The sequence below is a fragment of the Piliocolobus tephrosceles genome, chromosome 1 (assembly GCF_002776525.5).
Source record: "Piliocolobus tephrosceles isolate RC106 chromosome 1, ASM277652v3, whole genome shotgun sequence".
Lineage (NCBI taxonomy): Eukaryota > Metazoa > Chordata > Mammalia > Primates > Cercopithecidae > Piliocolobus > Piliocolobus tephrosceles.
In genome coordinates, this window is record NC_045434.1 from 83,318,058 (window position 1) to 83,339,433 (window position 21,376).

General features: G+C 46.6%; 1 protein-coding gene across 1 annotated transcript in view; it reads right to left on the reverse strand.

The window, feature by feature from the left end:
- Positions 1-919: 919 nt before the first annotated feature.
- The window catches only part of PARP1 (poly(ADP-ribose) polymerase 1), a 47,533-nt gene continuing 27,076 nt past the window's right edge, over positions 920-21,376 (reverse strand). Inside the window, exons 10-23 of the mRNA XM_023203626.2 lie at positions 20,245-20,487; positions 19,901-19,969; positions 19,476-19,608; positions 17,441-17,636; positions 14,557-14,685; positions 10,888-10,971; positions 8,664-8,786; positions 7,947-8,075; positions 6,136-6,234; positions 5,215-5,367; positions 4,158-4,285; positions 3,282-3,343; positions 2,189-2,303; positions 920-1,765 (exon numbers count right to left, since the gene is read on the reverse strand). Coding sequence (XP_023059394.1) covers positions 1,684-1,765; positions 2,189-2,303; positions 3,282-3,343; positions 4,158-4,285; positions 5,215-5,367; positions 6,136-6,234; positions 7,947-8,075; positions 8,664-8,786; positions 10,888-10,971; positions 14,557-14,685; positions 17,441-17,636; positions 19,476-19,608; positions 19,901-19,969; positions 20,245-20,487 — 1,745 coding nt within the window. The 3' untranslated portion in view covers positions 920-1,683. The remainder of the gene's footprint in view (positions 1,766-2,188; positions 2,304-3,281; positions 3,344-4,157; positions 4,286-5,214; positions 5,368-6,135; positions 6,235-7,946; positions 8,076-8,663; positions 8,787-10,887; positions 10,972-14,556; positions 14,686-17,440; positions 17,637-19,475; positions 19,609-19,900; positions 19,970-20,244; positions 20,488-21,376) is intronic.

Below are 21,376 nucleotides of genomic sequence, written 5' to 3' on the forward strand. Positions count from 1 at the left end.
TTTTTAGTGGAGATGGAATTTCATCATGTTGGCCAAGACGGTCTCCATCTCCTGACCTCGTGATTCGCCCACCTTGGCCTCCCAAAGTGTTGGGATTACAGGAATGAGCCACTGCACCTGGCCAGGACTTGAATCTTTTTAAAGTGAACAGAGAAAAGCAGAATGTGTAAACTAAAACATAAAATGCTAATTTCTCTCTTTTGAAAGGAAAATAGATTGAGAAATGTGAATCTTCCTTAAAAAAAGAAACCAGTTTTGATTACAGGGAACCCATTAAGTAATTACTCCAACCTAAAAATACTTTGTTTAATCAGGTACTGTGAGGGTAATTGCCTTTCTCTGTGCTGATAAAAAAAAAAAAAGGTAGAGTGAAGAATACTCAGGAGCCCAGGAGCCCAAGAGCCTGGACTGCTGGATAATCAGGAGAGAGGGTCTCCAGGTCAAAGGTGCTGGTCTTGAACTCCTGGCCTCAAATGATCTCCCAAAGCACTGGGATTATAGGTGTGAGCTACTACCTCACTTGTCCCCTTCTGTAAAAGGTCAGAAGTGACATAAGACACTGGCCCTGGCTTTCAGGCAATTGAAATGTAAACCTTTAAGTATGATTCTCAAATGTAGAGTAGTTGTATGAGGCAATGTGGTGTATGAAAGGCAGTCCTCCGGAGAGCAGGATGAGTTGATCACCACAATGCATCTGATAAGTTGGGGAAAAAAAAAAGTGTCTTCCTATGCCTGGTGCTTGTTTTTCTGCCCCTTAGGTGGGGCATTACCATTGAGCAATACTGTTTGCTGCCTGGCATGTTCTGGGGTTTCACAGATATGGGTAGAAACAATCCCCCCAAAGTCTCTTGGGACCTTGCACTGTGAAGATTAACCATATCTGTAGTCAGAATGAGACCAGACACGCAATACACAAATAGAGAAGGCATCTGCATTTTTAATCGAGTATTACTATTAGCCCTTGGATAAGTATATTGGCAGTAGAGTTTTCATTTGGAAGACAAAAGTGCCCATAAGAAAGTCAAGAATTTCAAATGCAACTTTTAATACTACGTATTTCAAGAGCTCCCATGTTCAAGTGTTCCTAGAGAAGGAAAGCTCTTTTTGTTTCTAAGTATGAGAAATTGTTAGCGTTCCTTCCTTTGGTCTTCCCACACCCCTCACAAAGAGGCAAACAAAATAAAAAGCGGACAATAAGTGCAAGATAAAAAAGAAAATCTAAATAGTATGAAATTAGTTTTTATTTTTAACTAAAAATAAAATGCTTAACATCTTTCCAAAATCGAAACTAAAGACAAACACTTAGAAAAAAGGGTGGAAACGTATTTTTCCTTCCCTGGGGAAACCAGTAAGGCAGACGTTCTAACGAAGCTTGGTTTTATCTGCAGGACTAGTCTATGCAAACAGAATCTCTCTCCAGCCTTTTCTCTATGTCAGTTTTATCTACCTGGCAAGAAAAAACAAAAACAACCCCAAAACAACCCCTCCCCACAAACACAACACAAAACAAGGGACTTGAAAAGTTGGAGAAAACCTTTAACGCGTTTCTGTAAAATCCTTTCTGAGGTGGTTTAGTACAGGCACTACCCATGCGCAACTTAGTCAGCCAGGTGAGTTGGTGCAGAAGCGCTGAAGGTGAATTCATACCAGAGCCACCGGGTGTGACTCGGCCACCTCTCCCAATTACCACAGGGAGGTCTTAAAATTGAATTTCAGTTTCAGCAGATACTTCAGATTTACCTGAGCAATATCATAGACAATGTACCTGAGGGGAAGCTTGTTAAGGAGCCAACGGCCAAACAACAGAGCGTACATGTGCCTCATCTCCCCCAGGCTGGCAGGACGCTCAGTGCCAGCCTAAAAGTCACTCTAAGGCCTCTTCACGGGGCTGGGTTGCCTTATCTCCCCCAGGCTGACAGGACGCTCAACGCCAGCCTGAAAGTTACTCTAAGTCTTCTTCAGGCAGACTGAGGAGAGGAGATCATCCTCTGGAAACTGGGGGAAGGCTCATACCTTGTAAGCCAGGCTATGCACAGGGAGGGACCACGGAAGGGAAACAGTCACCATGGGACACACTATAGGACAGCCTCTAATCCTTGTCTGCCCCGGGTAATCTGACAGCATGTAAGTGACTCTGTAGCTTGAGAACATCCCTTTGTGCTCACACAGCATACTCAAGAAAGGATACTCGTTATATAGTAGACAGGTGTCATTCACACCAGATGAAATCCCAGTCCCAAGAGGAACCTCTACACCATCCAGACTAATACTAGCTGAAGGGTCAGGGGTAGTTTTGCCCAAACCTGAAAAACAGAAGTCACAAGTGACATGAACTGTGAGAGCAGATGTGGCAAAGGTTCCAGGGAGATGAGCTCTTTTTGATGTTGAGTCCATGTGGCCTTTTTTTTCCCCTTTTTGAGATGGAGTCTCACTCTGTCGCCTAGGCTGGAGTGCAACAGCATGATCTCAGCTCACTGCAACCTCCGCCTCCCGGATTCAAGCAATTCTCGTGCCTCAGTACTCCTGAGTAGCTGGGATTACAGGCACCTGCCACCATACCTAGCTAATTTTTTGTATTTTAGTAGAGACAGGGTTTCACTATGTTGGCCAGGATGGTCTCAAACTCCTGACCTCAGGTGATCCACTGCACCCAGTCTCGTGCTCATTTTAAAGACATGCTCTGCTCTATCTTTCTTCAGATATAAAACTAAGGCAATAAATCAAGGTTTCCAGGGCATCAACCTTCACTGAGTTTCATGAGAACAGTGGCAGTACCCTCCATACAGGGTCACATTTTGGCTTAACAGAATTCCAAAGCAGCTACTTCAACCAGGCAGTGGGAAGTTGTAAATCATATGCTGCAAATTCTAGTAATGCAAGATGCTCCAGGCTACAAGATGCTGTAGCTACAAGTTAGCTTAAAGCCCAAACCCAAGCACCTGGTTACTGGTGCCTGCACCAAGATTCTCCTGGGGCATCTGTGATACCAGCTGCAGCCAGAGAGAGAGAACTGTTTTTAAAAATGAACCTCCTGCTATAGAGCTTGGCCTTTTTTTTTACAAAAATAAATAAAACAAACCTCCAATCACGGTCAGCTGCAGCATATTAACCATCACTACCACCCCCAAACAACAACCCCCCACACACACCCCAAAAGGATAAAATTAATCTCCAGCTGTTTGACAGCCAGCCACGAGGCAGCCTTCTCAGGACAGCAAGCCCCCCATCCTGTGCTGTCCAGGGTGCCTTGGGCTGTAGCAGCAGCTTTGGAAACACTTTACCTTTGACACTGTGCTTGCCCTTGGGTAACTTGCTGATATGTGAAGCGTGCTTCAGTTCATACCTATTCAAAAGAGGATGGGCTCAGAAGAGGCTTTCACACTGTGCTCTCAAAACCAACAGTTTGATTAGGAGAATAAGATCAGATATAGAGATGAGATAAAAGCCCACAAAACCCAGACCATCTTAACTGCTCAGGCTTCGTCCCGAGTTTCTGGAACTGCTCCAGAACCTGAAGCTGCGGTTGCGGCTGAACAGTCTGTGCCCAGCGATCACTGCTATAGGGCCATTTTCAAGGAAAGGCCCTATGTGGAGCGGTGATCGGCAGCTCTGGGTTTCCGTCCACATTCCACAGTCCCCAGACCCCTGGCCGTTTACATGACCCTGTGCTTTTGGTTACAGTTCACAGGACTAGGGTGGATGTCCAGATCAAGCTGGACTAATCAGATCTTTCTCTGTGGAGAATCTGGAAGTGGGATTAAGCTTCCAGTTCCATTTAGGTTGGTCTAAGAAAACTGAAACACACACACACCAAAAAAAAAAAAAACCTGAAACACTATTGAGTGGAGGAGGAGGCCATGGGGGATCATCCTTTGTGCAACTCAATCTCTCTGCTTCCCAGTAAATGGAGAGAAGACACTGCCAGCTCTGGAGGCCTGGTTGCGTTCCTGCCCTTGCATTTCCTGAAGTATCCTTGTATCTCCCTTGTTCCCTTAACTTGAATTGGATTCTGTTATTTACAAGAAAAGAATCCCAATTGGCGGGTCCAGTAACTGTAGTGGGGAATTTCTACTCTCCCAGCCAAGGGGAGTTCTGCCTGTAGCCCATTCCATCTGTCCCCATGAAATGCCATCGGTCCCAGAGCCAGGTTTACTCACATGTTTCCAAGGGCAACTTCTCCCAACACGATTAAGCCTATTGGGTCTCCCTGAGATGTATGGCAGTAGTTGGCACTCTTGGAGACCATGTCAGCGAAATAGATCCCTTTACCAAACATGTAGCCTGTCTGGAAGGTTGGAAAAGGGACAGCTGAGAATCTTCTGATGGGAAATTAGGAGCAGCTGTTCACTGAGTGCCAACATGAGCAAGCCACCCAGCTAAGTGCTGCAATCCATCACTTCTAATTCTCACAATGCCCATGCTGAGGAAACACCAAAGTTTCAGCTCACAAGCCAGGCTGCTCAGAGCCTAGCTCTGCCAGGTGCCAAGGAGCTGCAAGAAGCTACGTAACCTTTCTGGACTCTACTTGCCTCTTTTAAGTGGGGAACATAATCTCATGGTGCTGCTGTGAAGATGGAATGAGCTCATCAATGTTACTTAAACTAGTGCCTGTCAACATCCAAGGAACGCAGGCTGGTATTTTTATTCCCTTTTGTAAGTGAAACACGAGGCTCACAAAGGGTAGGCCATTTGCCCCTTATACACTACTGCACAGCACCAGAGAGAATCATTTAAACCACTCTCCTCCTCATTCTACAACTGTGAAACTAGAGGCTTGGAAGGCCTTGTCCAGCTGGACCCATCTAGAATCCAGCAGGTGGCATCACGACCCCTCGTGTCTGGGTAAAGCCTTACTTATTTATCACTACGTTTTCCTGCTGAAGACACTGACATTCAAGAGGTGGCCTGGCTGGGAAGTGGTAGAGGTAGGCCCGGACTCAGCTTGGCCTGTAGCCATGTGTCTGTTCTTTACTTGTCAACACACCCAATCAGCATTTGCAGCAGGCCCTGGCCTGGATGCTCTATCTCCTTTGTTCCAGAAACTGTGTTTGAAACTCCTGACACGATCAGGGTCAGGAGGATAAAAGCGTGAAGGCCTAAAGAAAGATGTCTGGCAGAATCCCCCTAAGCCAACTAGGCCTTTTACTCAAAGTTCTTTATGGAGACACCTGCAGAGACAGGTATTGCCCACCCCTCCCCAGGCCAGGCACATACCACAGGTGCTTCAGGCGGGGCTATCCGAAGACCCTGGGACAGGATCCCAGCAAAGTTGGTGGTCCTGGACCCGTGCCACAGCAATCTTCGGTTATGAAGCTGCTTAAAGGGCTTGTAGCGCTGGCATTCACCTTCACGCTCTATCTTAAAGATCTGGTTGGAGTAGTAAACAAAGGGAGGGACAAAAGAAGCCATTTGTTACTCTGCTTGACTGAAAGATAGGACTGGATACAGGAGAAATGACCGGCTGTCCCTAAGGCTAGAAGACTTAAGGTCTGCAGAAAGTTTTCCACAAGGCTGGGATGGGAGGTCAAGGTCCGGCCCAGCAAAGCCCAGCCATTGCTAGTTAGTATTACTGTGCAGCAGATGTGCACTTGAGGAACTTTATCTTGGACCTCTGATAACTGTATGTTCTGAGACCAGGTTTGGGGATGGGAAATGTCCTTTAAAACATAATAAAAAGCCATCCCCAAACTACTGTATAAGATGCTAATTTTATAATCTCAGCACTTTGGGAGGCCGAGGCAGGCAGATCACCTGAGGTCAGGAGTTCAAGACCAGCATGGCCAACATGGTGAATCCCTGCCTCTACTAAAAATACAAAAATTAGCTGGGTGTGGCGGCGCATGCCTGTAATCCCAGCTACTCTGGAGGCTGAGACAGGAGAATCACTTGAACCCAGGAGGCGAAGGTTGCAGTGGGCTGGGATTGTACCACTGCACTCCAGCCTGGGTGACAGAGTGAGACTCCATGCCAAAAAAAAAAAAAAGACTACTAATTTTTCTGCTGAACAAATGAGTCACTTCTTTGGATTATTTAAAGTAAGTAAACTGCTCTTTTCTACCCAGGCCTAGGTTGGAGGAGTGGGCAGGGAAAAGCTGGCAGGACGCAGAAGAAAGTGGGGGAAGACGGGATTCTTACATCGATGACTTCCAAGTCATACGCATTGTGTGTGGTTGCATGAGTGTTCTTAACATACTTCCTGATGATCTCGGCTTCTTCAGAATCTCTGCCAACCACCTGGGTAAACAGAATCTTGGGATTAGCACAAAGGAGACCCCAGGAGAGCTACAGAGGAATGCTCAGGCTCAGTCGATGCACAGCTCAACACCACACTCCTCAAAGGAAGCCAGGCATGACTGAGAGCCTGTGTCCCAGGCCCGTGGGTTGGGCAGATCCTGGGCCAGTGGCTCCACTTTCCTGAGCCTCCACCTCTTCATCTACTTGGGCTCAGGGTTCCTTTTTGTCTTAAAATTCTATGTTTTGGGGTATCAGGGAAGCTAGAACATGGGGCTCACTGTCAGTGAATAGGGCATTTCCAGAACAAGCAACCGGCTCCTGGAAGAGAGTCCAGCTCAGCATGAGTTAAAACACAATGGGCCAGAGGAAGTCACAGCTATGATGTGCAATTAAAATTATCCCTGGCTCAGTGCACAAGCCTAACAAGCAGCTGTCAAATAGCTGATGTAATCTATGCTAAGTAAACCTGAGTATTATAGATGAGACTAGTTATGTTTTATTTTCATATTTATATTCAAAGTTCAGAAAACCTAGGAATGCAGGTCTACCTCACTGTCTTTTAATTAAAAATCTTCAGAATTGTAAACAGAGAATAAGAATCCCTTCACGAAGAGCCACTCCCACAGTTTTCCCATCAGGAAGGTGCTCCAGGGGCAAAACAAGTGACATGTGGTGTCTTACCTGCTTGGACTCACAGATCTACACTTTGTCCTAGGAAAGGAGCAAAGGCTCTTTCTTTTGTGATGTAAACACCTGGTACCAGACTCAACATACTCTAGCCCACCTGAACCCCTGCAACACTGCAGGGAATGGACTGAGGACAATGGGGCACACGAGCGTGGAGATAGGCTCAAGGACAGGGCCATCTAGAAGCTGAGGCAAAAATCCCTCCTCTGTTGGTCTAAGCAGGGTGTTTAGAGACTGTGTGTGCCAACACAGGCCACTTTAGCTCCAGAGAAAAATGAACCCAAGCACTGTGTTTTTATTAGAGCTGCCATCAAGCATTTCCACTTCTGAAATGGACATCGGTAATAAGCCTTCTAAAAGTTCACACCACAAGGGTTTAGAAAAACAGAGCTCCTCTCTAGATTCAGGAGGGGGAAAAAAAAAACTTCTGGTAAGACCCTCAAAAATCAATTTGTATGCCAAGCTGAGGTGCTGGCTTGGAAGGCTGCCTTGCAAGCAAGGTGCATTATCTACATGTGAAATGCCCAGAGGTTCTCAAAGGACTACCAGCAGCAATGTCCGGGAACTTGTTAGAAAAGTAAATTACTGGGCATCAGTCGGCCGGGCGTGGTGGCTCAAGCCTGTAATCCCAGCACTTTGGGAGGCTGAGACGGGCGGATCACGAGGTCAGGAGATCGAGACCATCCTGGCTAATACGGTGAAACCCCGTCTCTACTAAAAAATACAAAAAACTAGCCGGGTGAGGTGGCGGGCGCCTGTAGTCCCAGCTACTCGGAAGGCTGAGGCAGGAGAATGGCGTAAACCCGGGGGGCGGAGCTTGCAGTGAGCTGAGATCTGGCCACTGCACTCCAGCCTGGGCGACAGAGCGAGACTCCGTCTCAAAAAAAAAAAAGAAAAGTAAATTACTGGGCATCAGCCATTTGTGTTTTAACAAGCTTTCCAGGAGATCCTAACACACATGCAAGTATGGGACCGCTACTCTCAGGATGAGGTTAAGATGTTTGAGGAAGGCCTGACCCTGTTACCTTAATGTCAGTTTTGAGCTTCTCATAGTTGACATCGATGGGGTCCTTGCTGCTATCATCAGACCCTCCCCTGAGCAGACTGTAGGCCACCTCGATGTCCAGCAGGTTGTCAAGCATTTCCACCTTGGCCTGGAGGAGCAAAAGAAAGCCCTTGACTTAGGTATCACAGTGAGTGGGACAGACTCACCCAGGTGGCAGAGAAAACCTACATGCAGAGAACGTTCAACACAGTGAAGGGCAAACCTTCCTGCTGGTCAGGGCCAGCCTGTTACCTGCTGCACACAGTGAGCTCTCCTAAGGACTTCCTGGAATGCTAAAAGGCCTTGTGGCCTGGGGGAGTTGAGAGGTGGAAGAACTGTCTTTCCTCTCATACAAGCTGACATTTGGGACCTATAATGAAGGTACTTCAGACAAATGTTTCCTGAGCCAGGAGCTCTCTTAAAAGGCAGGGAGGGAAAATGGGGAGGAAGACGCTATTATGAGGGAGAGGCTCTCCCTTTCCAACAGCTCTTTCCCCAGTGGATTTGGTAGAACAGAGGCAGGAAAAATGGCATTGCCTCCATCAATGTGGGTAGAAACCCAACTTCAAAACAAGGGCAAGGAGGTGGCCCTCCCAGCATCGGCGCTGCCCTCAGGGATCATGACGGGGAGGGATGGTTGCAACGGAGTCACACCCTCACCCAGCAGACCTGCAGTCCCTTCTGAACCCTTGCGTACCTGCACACTGTCTGCACTGTTCAGGAGCGGAGGCTTCTTCATCCCAAAGTCGTGGGGGATCAGGGTGTAAAAGCGATTTGAGAGATCCAGGATCTGAGAGTCGCTGCTGCCCTGAGACACTGCCTGGAGACGAGGGGACAGAAGGAACACAAGACTGAGGAAGCAGCTCCGAGCCCCTGGCCAGGCTTTCTCTTCTAGCAGGTGGGTGCTGCAGCAGGTCCACAAGTAGCGTGGTATGTGCACATGCCAGGATGCATGGGAAACGACCAGAAGACCACCTTCCTGTTAAAGTGACACCACTGAGCAGCACAGGACCCCCATCCTCTAAAAGCACTGCTCAACACGATGGGCTTCTCCCATGGTTTCATTTGTACAAAGAACCGTGCAGTTACAGACATCTGAAACCCTGCCACAACTATGCAAAATGTTAACTGTAAAATCTAGGTGGTGGGCTCATGACTACTGCTGTAAAATTCCTTCAACTTTTTGTATGTTTGAAACATTTTCATAATAAAATGTTGGGAGGAAGTTGCCCATCGCTATTAAATTCAGTCAGGCTCCCTGTCTCCACTGACCTTCATTGGAATTAGTTTTTACTGTACCTGGAGGTTGAAGTGGCCAGGCACAGAAAGGCTAAGCAACCCTTACACTTACTGCCAGTGTCACTTGGTGCTCTACATGTAAAGGATGTGCAAAAAACGCACAGAGATAAGAGTGGGGCCATTGGGATTCCAGGAATTTGGCAGACAGCCTAGGTGACCACAAGAAGGTCAAGGGGATATCAAGTGGCACCCAGCAGGTCTGAAGCCCCACGCCTGCTTCTTGCTGTAATGTGGACTTCACCAAGTCGTACAGCTTCCACCTGTGCTGCCCAGGTGGCTCTGGAAATGGGTAAGGATGCTATTCCAGCTCTTCTACCTGAAGACTATGGCATGGGAAGAAGCAGGGGCTGAGGAAAGCCTTGCAAGTTCTCAGTCAGTGAGGAACAAGGAGAGACGTTTCACTGCTCAGAGCCAGCTGTAACTGGAGTTGACAGATCCGGTTCAGGGCCTTTTCTCCAGCACCAGCCAGAAAGCCCGCTGCCTGGCCCACTTCTGTTTCCCGTGTGCTTTCCTTCTTTCTATAGGCCAAGCCTGTACCCACTCACAAACATAAGTGGAACCCTCCAGCTTCTCTGGGATGTAGCTGGAAGGTTCCAGGACTGGGAGACCTTGAAAGATGCTCGAAGAATGTTGAAATAACATGAATGAAAGAGGTTTCCATCTGATGAATTCCTAGTAACTGCAAAATAAACTCTGCCTAACTCTTAAGGATACATAAAATAAAAACCACAACGCAGGTGACCCTTCAACAATCGATTTGAAGTGTGCAGGTCCACTTATACACAGATGTTTTCAATAAATACAGTTAGCTCTCTACACCTGTGGGCTCTGCAGTTGAGCATTCAACCAAACTCAGATCAAAAATATATTATTCTCAGGCCAGGTGGTGGCTCATGCCTGTAATCCCAGCCCTTTGGGAAGCTGAGGTGGGTGGATCACTTGAACCCAGGAGTTCGAGACCAGTCTGGCCAACATAGTGAAACCCCACCTCTACTAAAAACACAAAACATTAGCTGGGCGTGGTGGCGCATGCTTGTAAACTCAGCTACCAGCACAAGAATCGCTTGAACCTGGGGGCGGAGGTTGCAGTGAGCTGAGATTGTGCTACTGCACTCCAGCCTGGGGGACACAGCGAGACTCTGTCTCAAAAAAGAAAAAGAAAAGAAAAATCCCCCCTCCCACAAAAAAAATCTCAGGATGCTAGACCCACAGATGTGCAGGGCCAACTTTTCTCCTCCATGAGTTCTGCAGGGGGGACTGTTGGACTTGAGCATGAGTGAATTTTAGTGACCACAAGGCAGTCCTGGAACCAATCCTCGAGGATACAGAGGGATACCTTTACTTTTAAGAGAGAGGGTAACCAACCTCTTCAAATATATAGGCAGTTTACTATGTATCTGACAACTGAAAATGTTGCCATTCATTAGTTTTATGATAAACTTTTGTAAGTAGCAGGCACTTGCCATTTATTGAACTAAAAAAAATCTAAACCCTCGTGAAATGCAGTTCAGTACTTCCAGTTTCTTAACCTTGAGTAAATGTTACCCCTGCCACCCCCAGGTTTCACCCCCTAAGTCAGCCAGGGGAGGGTTCCAGGAGGCCCCTGGTGGCCCTGTGCTTACCTGCTGTACCTCACTGAGGATGGAGTACGCGGCCTGGATCTGCCTTTTGCTCAGCTTCCCCAAGGGCATCTTCTGAAGGTCGATCTGAGGAGACAGGGGATTTCGCTCTGAAAGCTGGGGACTGCGCAGTGTGATAGCAGGAGAACTGGACTGAGCAGCCCACCCTCAGGCCCCCAACAGAAGCCTGCTGGGATTTCCTGAGGACACCAGTGACCCAAATCCAGAGTTTGTAGCCCCACTCCACCAATGAGAGATGGTAGTGTGTCTGAAGATTCTTGCTCACTTCCTTTACGGCTGGGCTTAGCCAAGCCATAAGTCATGCTGACCCCCCCCGCCCCCCCGGCCCAGTGGCCTTCCCTGGGGTCCCAGAGCCAAGGCAGTTAAGTGCACCCCTCCCTGGGTTCCCAGCTGGAAAAGAACCAAGAGTTTTCAAGTGTTGAACACTATTTTTAAAAAGGACACACTCCTGAACTTGTGGACTTACATTCAAATCAATGCTGTTCCTTTCAGATCAGTCACCTCCAACAAATATTGCTACTGCTCATATCTTGGGAACTGCCTGCCATCAAGAGAAGCTGCAGTGGAAGAAGCATGAGATCTGCAGCCTTCGTTTTCCATTTGTTAAGTGGGGCAATTTCCTTAAAAGGCACTCACTCCCTTTTGCGAGCAGCCCCGCCTATTTGGCTCAGCCCCTGCGTGGAGACACCTGTGTACCAATGGGCCCCACACTGTATCCTGAGACATCATTTCTGGGGCTTTGCTAATAGACCCTTCTGAGATCCCCGGGGTCTGTGACTGCGCCTTTCCATTTCTGCATGTCCAGCACTTCCTGCAGTGCTTGGAACAAAGAACTGAACAAGAATCTTAGAAATGGAACTGCTATGGTGATAAAATTAAATAAAAGGATTTGAAAAGTGCTCACAGCTCATCAGGCACTGACCAAAAGCCAGCAGCAACAGCTTTTAATAAAATCCACAAGCCCTGACATGGGCTTCCCTGTACACTCAATACTGCACTCCATCCTAAGGGAAGATCTGATTACTGGCAAGAATTAAGTAGCCAGAGCCACATCTGGGGAAGAAGGTGGATAATCTATTTCAAGCCAAGAACAAGGTACAATAAAAGAACAGAGTGACTTTGGTATGGACTGTCAATCAGCTCTGAAAGCAATTCTCAAGAAGGATTCCCAAAAGAAGTTCTGATGGCACAGCATGGCCAGAGTGAGGGCAGAGCTTTGAAGGGCACGACATTTTCCAACCTGTATAATTCTGGTGTTTATGTAAAAAAAAGAAAATACCTAGTTTCCCTAATTGTACGCCCCTCAAAACATACGCACAGCCTAAAAAGAAGAGGTGGGCTCCATCCACACAGGCTGCCCTCACTACTGGAAAAGAAACTCACGCACAGTGCTGGATGGTGGGCTGGGAGCAGTGGCTCCACAGCTGCCCAGTTTAGAGAGAAAGAGAAAAGTGGGAGAAACAACTTGGCACTGGGGACCCACGAGCCCCAGCTGCAGCCAGAAGGGGACTCCTAGGGCTGCAGCCTGGAACCCTGCCCCCCGCTGTGTGTCCTGACTACCTGGAGTCCATTCCCTTCTGGACTCAGGATGTGCCCTCCTCACAGGGAGAGTCAGGTTCCCCCGGTGCTAAGGATGAAGCCCTGAGGGCCACTGTGTCTCCTTCTCTACATGGTTACTCCAATCCCACGTGGACCCCGCTGAGGTCAGGAGCAGGCATCCTGCTTTCCACACACTTCCAGCTAGCTGCCTTCTAGCTTGTTTCAGCAAGCAGTGCCCCTGTCCCTTTTCTTCCTGCTAAACTAGTTACCTGTCCAGTGAAAAACATTAAAATGTCATTTCAGGCTGGGTACTATGGCTCATGCCTATAATCCCAGCACTTTGGGAGGCTGAGGCAGGTGGATCACCTGAGGTCAGGAGTTCAAGACCAACCTGGCCAAAATGGTGAAACCCCATCTCTACTAAAAATAAAAAAAAAATTAGCCGGGCATAGTGGTGCATGCCTGTAGTCCCAGCTACTCGAGAGGCTGAGGCTGGAGAATTGCTTGAACCCAGGAGGTGGAGGTTACAGTGAGCTGAGATCGTGCCATTGCACTCCAGCCTGGGGAAAAAGAGTGAAACTCCACCTCAAATCAAACCAAACCAAACACAAAACAACAACAAAAACAACATTTCACAGGAAAGGACTTGGGTTTGAAAATAGCTGAGAACTTCTAAGAATCACAGATAGACCAAGGTGTGGGAGACTGGAAATGATGTGCAGGACTTCAAAACGTGAATGAAATGAGCCCCTCTTCTCCCTTACCGTAGCACCTCTCAACCTTTCCCTCCCCCTGTCCCTCATTCTCAGTGAGCCCATCCATAAGCTGTTCACACTAGTAGACCTCATAAACAAGTCAGATGACACAGCGATCTGAACAAGCACAGTGAACAAGCCCTGGCCATTTTTTAAACCCGTTAGAGGATGTAACTCAACACTCCACTCTACAACAGCACAGGCGTGAGCATTCCTGCCAGGCTGAGCTCTTGGCTGGGAGATACTGGGTTGGCCCTGATGTCCATGGGGCTTATACTGCCTAGTTTTGACCCCCTGTCCTCCCAGCTCTAAGGCAGGCCAGGAGGCTCTAGGAGGAAGGACTTGGGAAGACAGCAGAACGTGAGCGTGAAGGGAGAAACCCCATGGAGAAGGGTGGAATGCTTTAAGGCTGACCTAAGACTCTCAACCTCCACTGGTTCCTAGGAGCCCAGGACAAAGGGAATAACCATATGCATCGCAGCTGCTTGTTTTTCAGAGCAGCCTAAAGCTTCTGGGTTTATCGGCTAGGAAAGAGGAGAGGGTGTTTGTTGGCCAGGTGGGACCATCTCTGCTCTGAAGGCCCCCAGGGTCAGTACTTAAGACCTTTGATGCTAGGAGCAGCAAGAACAAGGGGTCCGCCCTTTTGCACTCATCTCCCAGAAGGAGAGCGGAGATGAGAAGGAGAACAGACAGGAAACACAGAGCCTTTGGCTGCAGTCTCTGCCATTCTGCCCTGGACAGAAGCATGACTAATCCAATAACCATCACCCCCACCCCACTGCCAACCTTGTAGAAACTGGTATGAATTTTATCTTTTTCACAGCAATTTTCTTTTACTCTAAGTGGGCTGTCTTGCACTTCCCATGGTAACTCCAGTTGGTTGGTTTGGTTGGGCCACAAAGGAAGCATGACTAATACACCCTGCCGCAGCATGAAGAAGGGGAAAAATACAAAGGGTGGGCTGGTCACAGTGGCTCACACTGTATTCCTAGCATTTAGGGAGACCGAGGTGGGTGGATCACTTGAGCTCAGCAGTTGGAGACCAGCTGCTTGGGCAACAACATGGTGAGACTCCATCTCAAAAAAAAAAAAAGGACAAAGGGGACTAGGGACCAGGGAACAGCTTTCTGCAACACACCACATGCTTCACTGCAACTCAAACAACTCTCTGCAAAAGTGCCACCACTCCAGGCCCCAGCACTCACACAATTTAAGATTGAAGGACAGGTACGAGAAGCTGACAGCCAACGTATTCTGTTTTTGAAACAGAAACAAGAACAGGCAGAGCTCTTCACTAGCTCAGCAAATCATCATCCACAGCAAATGCTCACAGATAAAATGATAAAAGTGCAATAACCTCATACTCCACCATGGCTTTCTTCATACTTTCCACATCAAAGATCAGCTTGATGAGGTCCTGAACTGGCTTGGGGAGCTTGGACTTGGTGCCAGGATTTACTGTCAGCTTCTTCACTGCCTCTTCATCCTTCAGGGAAAAAGCACATTACCAAGAGACCCAAATCACCAACTCAACCAAGGTATCTGAGTCTGTGGGGCTGGGCTGCAGACAAAGGACACAGGCTAGAGTGCCACCAGCAAAAAAAGCTGAGTATTAATCAAAAAGGTGTGGAAACAGCAGCCAGGATGAATGTGCCTGATGCTGTACACGGGTCAGACTCTTCCTGTGCCCGCCCCCGAAGTTTTCTTGGCTGCTCCAGATTCTTATTCTTGTTGCCACTGAAGCATCTGCATGGGCTGACCCACCCTGGGGTTGCTGGTCCCTGCCTGGGAACCTGCCTAGTGCCCACTCATGCCCAACCTGGAAGTGCTGGGCAACTGTAGAGGCAAACCTTGGAGCAATAGGATATGAAACTGAAGGACAAATTATTTCTCTTTTTTTCTTACACTTCCTCACACAAGGGCCAGCTGCAAGACTAAGTTTATATAGCCTTCTCTAAATTCCCAAAGGACCAAGCAACCAGTCCCATGCACTGCCAGCCAGCCTGACAGTGTTAAAGCACATCATAGCATTAACTGTCATGTCCTCCTCCTACATTGCCTAATAAACTATTGAGGCTCCACCCCCACTGTCTGAAGAACCCAGGTTATGTCAAGATCCCACTGTACTGAAACTGCTTTAACTCTTTAGACTTGAACTGTATGAGGGCATAGACTGTGCTCTGTCCAGCACAGTGTCCCTAGCAACTAAAACGGAGTTTGGTATTTGGAGTGAAAGGAACTGACATCGGGCTTTGAACCTGGAATCAGACTGGCTTACCCAAGCAGCAGAGAGCTAACTTGTGTTGTTAGTGTTCATGGCTGCTACTGTCACCTTCATAGTAGACCTACTCTCAGTGTTGAAATGCCATCTTAAATGTACTCTGCTATCTTCTGGGTATAACTTCATTGGAGGGCAAAGTATCTGTGTGCACAACCCTTATTTAAGTGCATATACCTTATGACCCACTAACTACTTGTAATGACAACAATCACAGAGGCACACAAATATTTATATGTATATCAGCATCATTACAGCAAATGCCCAGAATCAATCTAAATGACTAACAGGAGGCAGGAAGTTGTTCTGATTAATGATGAATTCTAGCCACACACAGGATGGGATTCAATGCAGCCTTAAATAATGCTCTGGATTGGTGCAGCCAGTGGCCACTACAGTAGCCACTGGCCAAACTGAGGGGTGCTGTAGGCGCAAAACACACACCAGATTTCAAACACTTAGTAGAGAAAAAACCAAAAGGGAAATTTTCTCATTAATAATTGTTGGTACTGATCAGGTGTTAAAATTAGAATATTTTGGATATATGGGGTTAAATAATACCAAGATTAATTTCATTGGCTTCTTGCTTTTTAAAATGTGGCTACAAAAAACTTTAAATGTATTGAAATGGCTTGAATTATAATTTTATTGGACAGCACTGCTCTAGAAGACATAAGGAAATGCTCCTGGTACATTAGGGCAAAAAGCAGATGGTTGCAACATGGTACATATGGTGGTGGAAAAGGTACATATGCAGTGAAAGCTGACTGAAAGAGATATCTACCATTATTTTAACTGTGGTTAATTCCGGGCAATCTTAATTTTTTGTGCCTTAGTAAATTCTCAAAACATTTTAAAACAAATATTTAACTCAGTAAGGGGCGCTACTGAGTCAGGCCAAATCTGTCCTGAAAGTCTGCTGTCTGAGCCTCATCATTGTATAAGCAAGATGTAAATCCTATTTTTAAAATAGAGAGTTCATGAGGTCCTCTGTAAACTAAAAAATTCCCCCTTTCAGACATGCTAGGCCTCAAAGATTTCGAATTAAAATCTCTACCCACCTACAGGTCTCTCTTTTTGTAAATAAATGTGTTTTCTTTTCCCTGATTAAAAAAGTGGTAAATTCTCATTTTCAAAAAGGCAAGCATTTTGCAAAGAAAAAAGACAAAATAGAAAAGCTAAAAATGTCAACCAACAGACAAATGAATGCTGTGTACTAACAGATACAAGGAGACGCCCAAAACTACAGATAGAGACAGCACTAGGAAATTATTTGGGACTGATAAAGTGTGACCTAGCAGAGCAGGTCAAGTTACTATAATTCTGTCTATAGACCAGGTCACAGGATGGAAGGTCACCATGGGTTCAGATGAAAAGCCTTATCTGGAATCTGTGAATTATGCCCTATTGTTTCAGGAGTAACTGAAAAGACTGTTTCTCCTCGATATCTCAAAGATGCTACCACAATTCTCATTTAAGCTCTATCTCATACTTCAAGGTGTTGACTGGTTTTTCTGCCATCTATTGAGATGATCATGTGGTTTTTGTCCTTCACTCTACTCATATATTACATTGATTTTTAAATGTTGAATCAACCTTACATTCCTGGGATAAATCCCACTTGGGAGTGGTGTATAGATCCTCCTATGCTGCTGGATTCGGTTTGTCAGGATTTTGTATCTCTATTCATAGGGTTTCTGCATGTCTATTCACAGGAAATTGCTCTGTAGTTCTCCTGTGCTGCTTTGGCTCTGGTATCAGGGTGGTACTGGCCTTCATGCAATGAGTTGGGAGGTATTTTCTTCTATTTTTGGGGGAGAATTTGTGAAGGACTAGTATTCTCCTTTCAACATTTGGTAGTATGTTTACTATGATGCCATCTGATCCACAATGTGGATTTTCTAGAATAAGGTGTCCCTTCCTACTCCTAGAAGCAGACAGTGTAAGGGCATTACATGGTTACCTGGCCATAGTCAATCTCCAGGGGGTAGAACTTTTTGGGATACTTTGTGAAATTTTTGGAGTGCCAAGCGTTCCCGGTTTTTTCTTCATATAATTTCATGAAGTGCTCAATGGCATCCTCCTTGGACGGCATCTGTTCCAGTTTGTTGCTACCGATCACCGTCCCCACACGGCCCCAGGACCTGAATATCCAATACCTGTGGTGGGAAGAAGGGTGTCAGATACACAAGTGTGGGTCAGCTGTCCCATTTCAGGAGGAGTTCCCCTTTCTTGCCATTACATTCAGGTGTGGAAGAATTTTACACACCCCAAAAGGATAGTGATTAACACAGAACAAAAGGAACTGCTATAACAATAAAGGGTCTTTATCTTACCTCTCATTAAACTTTCAAATCATATTGACTATAAAAAAAAGCCACATAACAGTTTAAACTTGGTTCTGGCAGCCAAGCCTGAGGAGTGAATCCTGGAGTCTGTAGACCTTTGCATAAAAACGATTCTACTCCTCTCCCCAAAGAAATACAAAGTACTATCTGGAAGTCATGTGTTCAAGGAGACAACCCTTAAAGCTGTACCCTAAAAATAATTAACTTTCAACTCAGATCCGAGGCTAAGACACGATGAGATGAGGGGGGCAGTGGCAATGGCTCCTCAGGTCCGGTGACCCAGAGATGCAGGCTGTCATGTTCAAATTCCATCTCAATTGAGGGTGCACATCACACATATCCAGCTGCTGTGCTGCTCAGCTTTGGATGAGCTAATTTTTCATTAACTCAAAGCAGAGGTAATGCAAAACTTAATTTTCATTTCATAAGAAACACAGATATATCATAAACCCACATACAAGATTTGTGTACATTTTAAAGACAACTATAGATTTCAAAGAAAATTTGGGACTCCCTGGCCATTCTCTGGGCTACTGCACAGGGGTATAACAATTCATTCTCTGCTTGGTTTTTCCTGTGAAAATTTTTGGGAAGCACTACTTTGATCTATGTTGAAGATTTTTTCTGACCCTAACAGCCCACACCACCCTTTTACTTAACACCAGCAAATCTTAGCCACCAGAAAAATGTCCACATCCACAATCAACGTTAGAATTTAATAAGAGTTCCTTCCATATGCCTTTCCACTGACACATAAATCCTGTTTTGTGTTGGCTGTACTGCAGGGTAATGAACTCACTAGTTAAGGACCACTCTGCCTAGATACATAAGGACAAAAGCCAGCCCACCCTCTCATCACCTCCCAGCTGCTATACCCCACAATCCAGAATACGCCCTTGCCTGTCTCATCATGTTAATAAAAAAGGCAGATCCAAACCTCTTTAGTTACTAGGGAGTTTGAACATTAAAAAGTAAGTTCAACGCTTGCCAAACTTTATTTGCTTCAAAGTTTTAAAACATATGTAAAATTAGAAAATCTTGATTCAAGCAGCTGAAAGAAAAGCCAGCTGGGGCTGGGTGCAGTGGCTCATGCCTATAATCCCAGCAGTTTAGGAGGCTGAGGCGGGAGGATCACTTGAGTCCAGGAGTTTGAGACCAGCCTGGGCAACACAGTGAGGCCCCTGTCTCCATAAAAAATAAGGCATGGTGGTGTGTACCTACGGTCCCAGTTACTTGGGAGGCTGAGGTGGGAGGATTGTTTGAGCCTGGGAGGGCAAGGCTCCACTGAGCTGTGATTACACCACTGCACTCCAGCCTGGGTAACAGAGTGAGACTGTTGCAAAAAACAAAACAAATAGTTGGAAAAACAAACAAACAAAAAAACCCACCAAACAAAAAAAAAAGCCAGCGGGAGAATACGTGAAACCGTACCTCGGGATAACTGTACGAGGACAGCAATGCTACTGGTTAGTAAGTGGCTTCTTTCTCCCCTTTAAACAAAGGCCTCATGGTTCGTTTTTGATCTCTGTGATTAGATTTCATTCCCTAGGCACTGGGCCTAACGGGTTTCACATGGCTGATGGCACAGCATTGACTGATGCAGGATGGCCCCATGTCTCTGCACAACCAGGCTACACCTGCAGAACTCACCTGCTTTCCTTGTCGTCCTCCAGAAGCTGCAGCTTGTAATAGGAGTTAGTTCCTTTAACGATGTCCACCAGGCCGAGGGTGGCACTGAAGACCTTCCCACCTTTCTCCAGGACATGTGCAGAGTGTTCCAGTCCTGTCCCGGAGGCAAAGCATCTAGTTTTCTCTCCCCTTGAGGGGCTAGCGCTCTCAGGGAGAAGGGGTTTGCAGGCCTGAGGTTCATGCCTCTTGGATACACTAACACCACCTTCAGGAGGTTCCCCTGAAATGCGTGTTCTCAGGACTGGGGGAGCTGGTGAAAGAGGCCTGAGGGTGAAGCCACAACCACACTGCCCCAGGTATGCTGTGGGCATTCGGATGTGTGCTCCTAGTCAGCTGGCGGGAGGTGGGGCACGCGGCCCACTCGGCTGGCAGTCCTGTTTGCTTACCAGAATCAGGATCCACAGCTGCTCCTCCTTTAAGAGTTAATTTCATTCTCTTTTCAGATTTGTTGATACCTTGGAAGGGAACAGAAAAATGTCAACACGAAGTTAAACGTAACTGAAAAGGGGAAGGTAGAAGGCAAATGAGTCGTTCTCATTTGCATGGTCTGTCAACTCGGCATCTATATACACACTCCTCCCACCACCCCAAAGTGCCTGTCATTCTGTTTCCTGCTCTGCAGCACTCAACAGGCCATGTCAGGGACACAAAGGGACAGGTTCTGTGCAGGCCAACTTGGCCACCAATGTCCCCGGCTTTTGGCCCTGGAGGGGGCAGCTTGGGCCCTTACCTTCCTCTTTGACCTGGCCCTTGCTTTTTTTGGAGAGTGCAGCCCCTGACTTCCCTTTTGGGGCCACAACTTCGACAGGCTCTGCCTTCACCTCTGCCCCCCAAGGGGACAAGATGTGCGCTAAGAACAACTCCTGAAGGCTCTTGGTAGAGGCGGAGACATCCTGGAGGAAGTCCTCAGACACAACTCGGATGTTGGCTTCCTTTACTTCCTCCATCTTCTTATTCATCTTTTCCACCTCCTCTGTTCAAATTGAAAGGAAAAAAAAAAAAAAGAAATGTAAGTTTAAAACAAAACTGAAACCTCAAATTACTATAGTTATATTTACTGTGTAATTCCAAACCCTCAACATCCACAGCTCTCCTTTGCTTCCAAGTCTAATGCTCCCAAGAGCGTTTTTCATTCTAACGATCATCTTGATCAGCAATATTCCCCCTTTTCTAAGGTATGATGAGCCAGGGCAGCCTTCTCCAAGCCATTCTACAGCACGATGTTAACAGACACTCCAAGGAAAAAACACCCTGATGTCAAATATGTATGGGAAATCCTGTGTTCTATTTCTCTGGTTCCTGAAGACCTACAGCGGTAGTAGCATAATAAACCCACACAGAAACCTGTTTGCCTTTTGTTTCACCCTAACCTTTTCCAAACATACTTGAACCACGAACTTCTGTTTTGGCAGAGATCTACGCACATCTAACAGAGCAGTGCGAAGCGATGAGAATACAGGTTGAGCAGTTTCCCTTATCAGAGATGCTTGAGACCAGAAACTTTTCAGACCTTAAAATACTTGCTTCGTATTTACTGACTGAGCATCCCTAATCCAAAACTCTGAAATCTGAAATGCTCTAATGAGCATTTCCTTTGAGCATTATGTTGCCACTCAAAAAGTGTTGACTTTTGAGGCAATTTGTTTGGATTTCGGGACTAGGGAGACTCAACCTGTAGTAGCTTACCGTCTTCAGTTGGGAACATGCAACACACGTGAATCTATAGTACAAAGCAGCGACATTGAGGGCAAATACTTGTTTCCTTTCATAAAGAACCAGAGTGATGATGATGTTAAGATCCAGTTTTTGAGTGCTGTGATCGACTCTTCCTCACTGACTTGTCATCACAATCATAAGATACA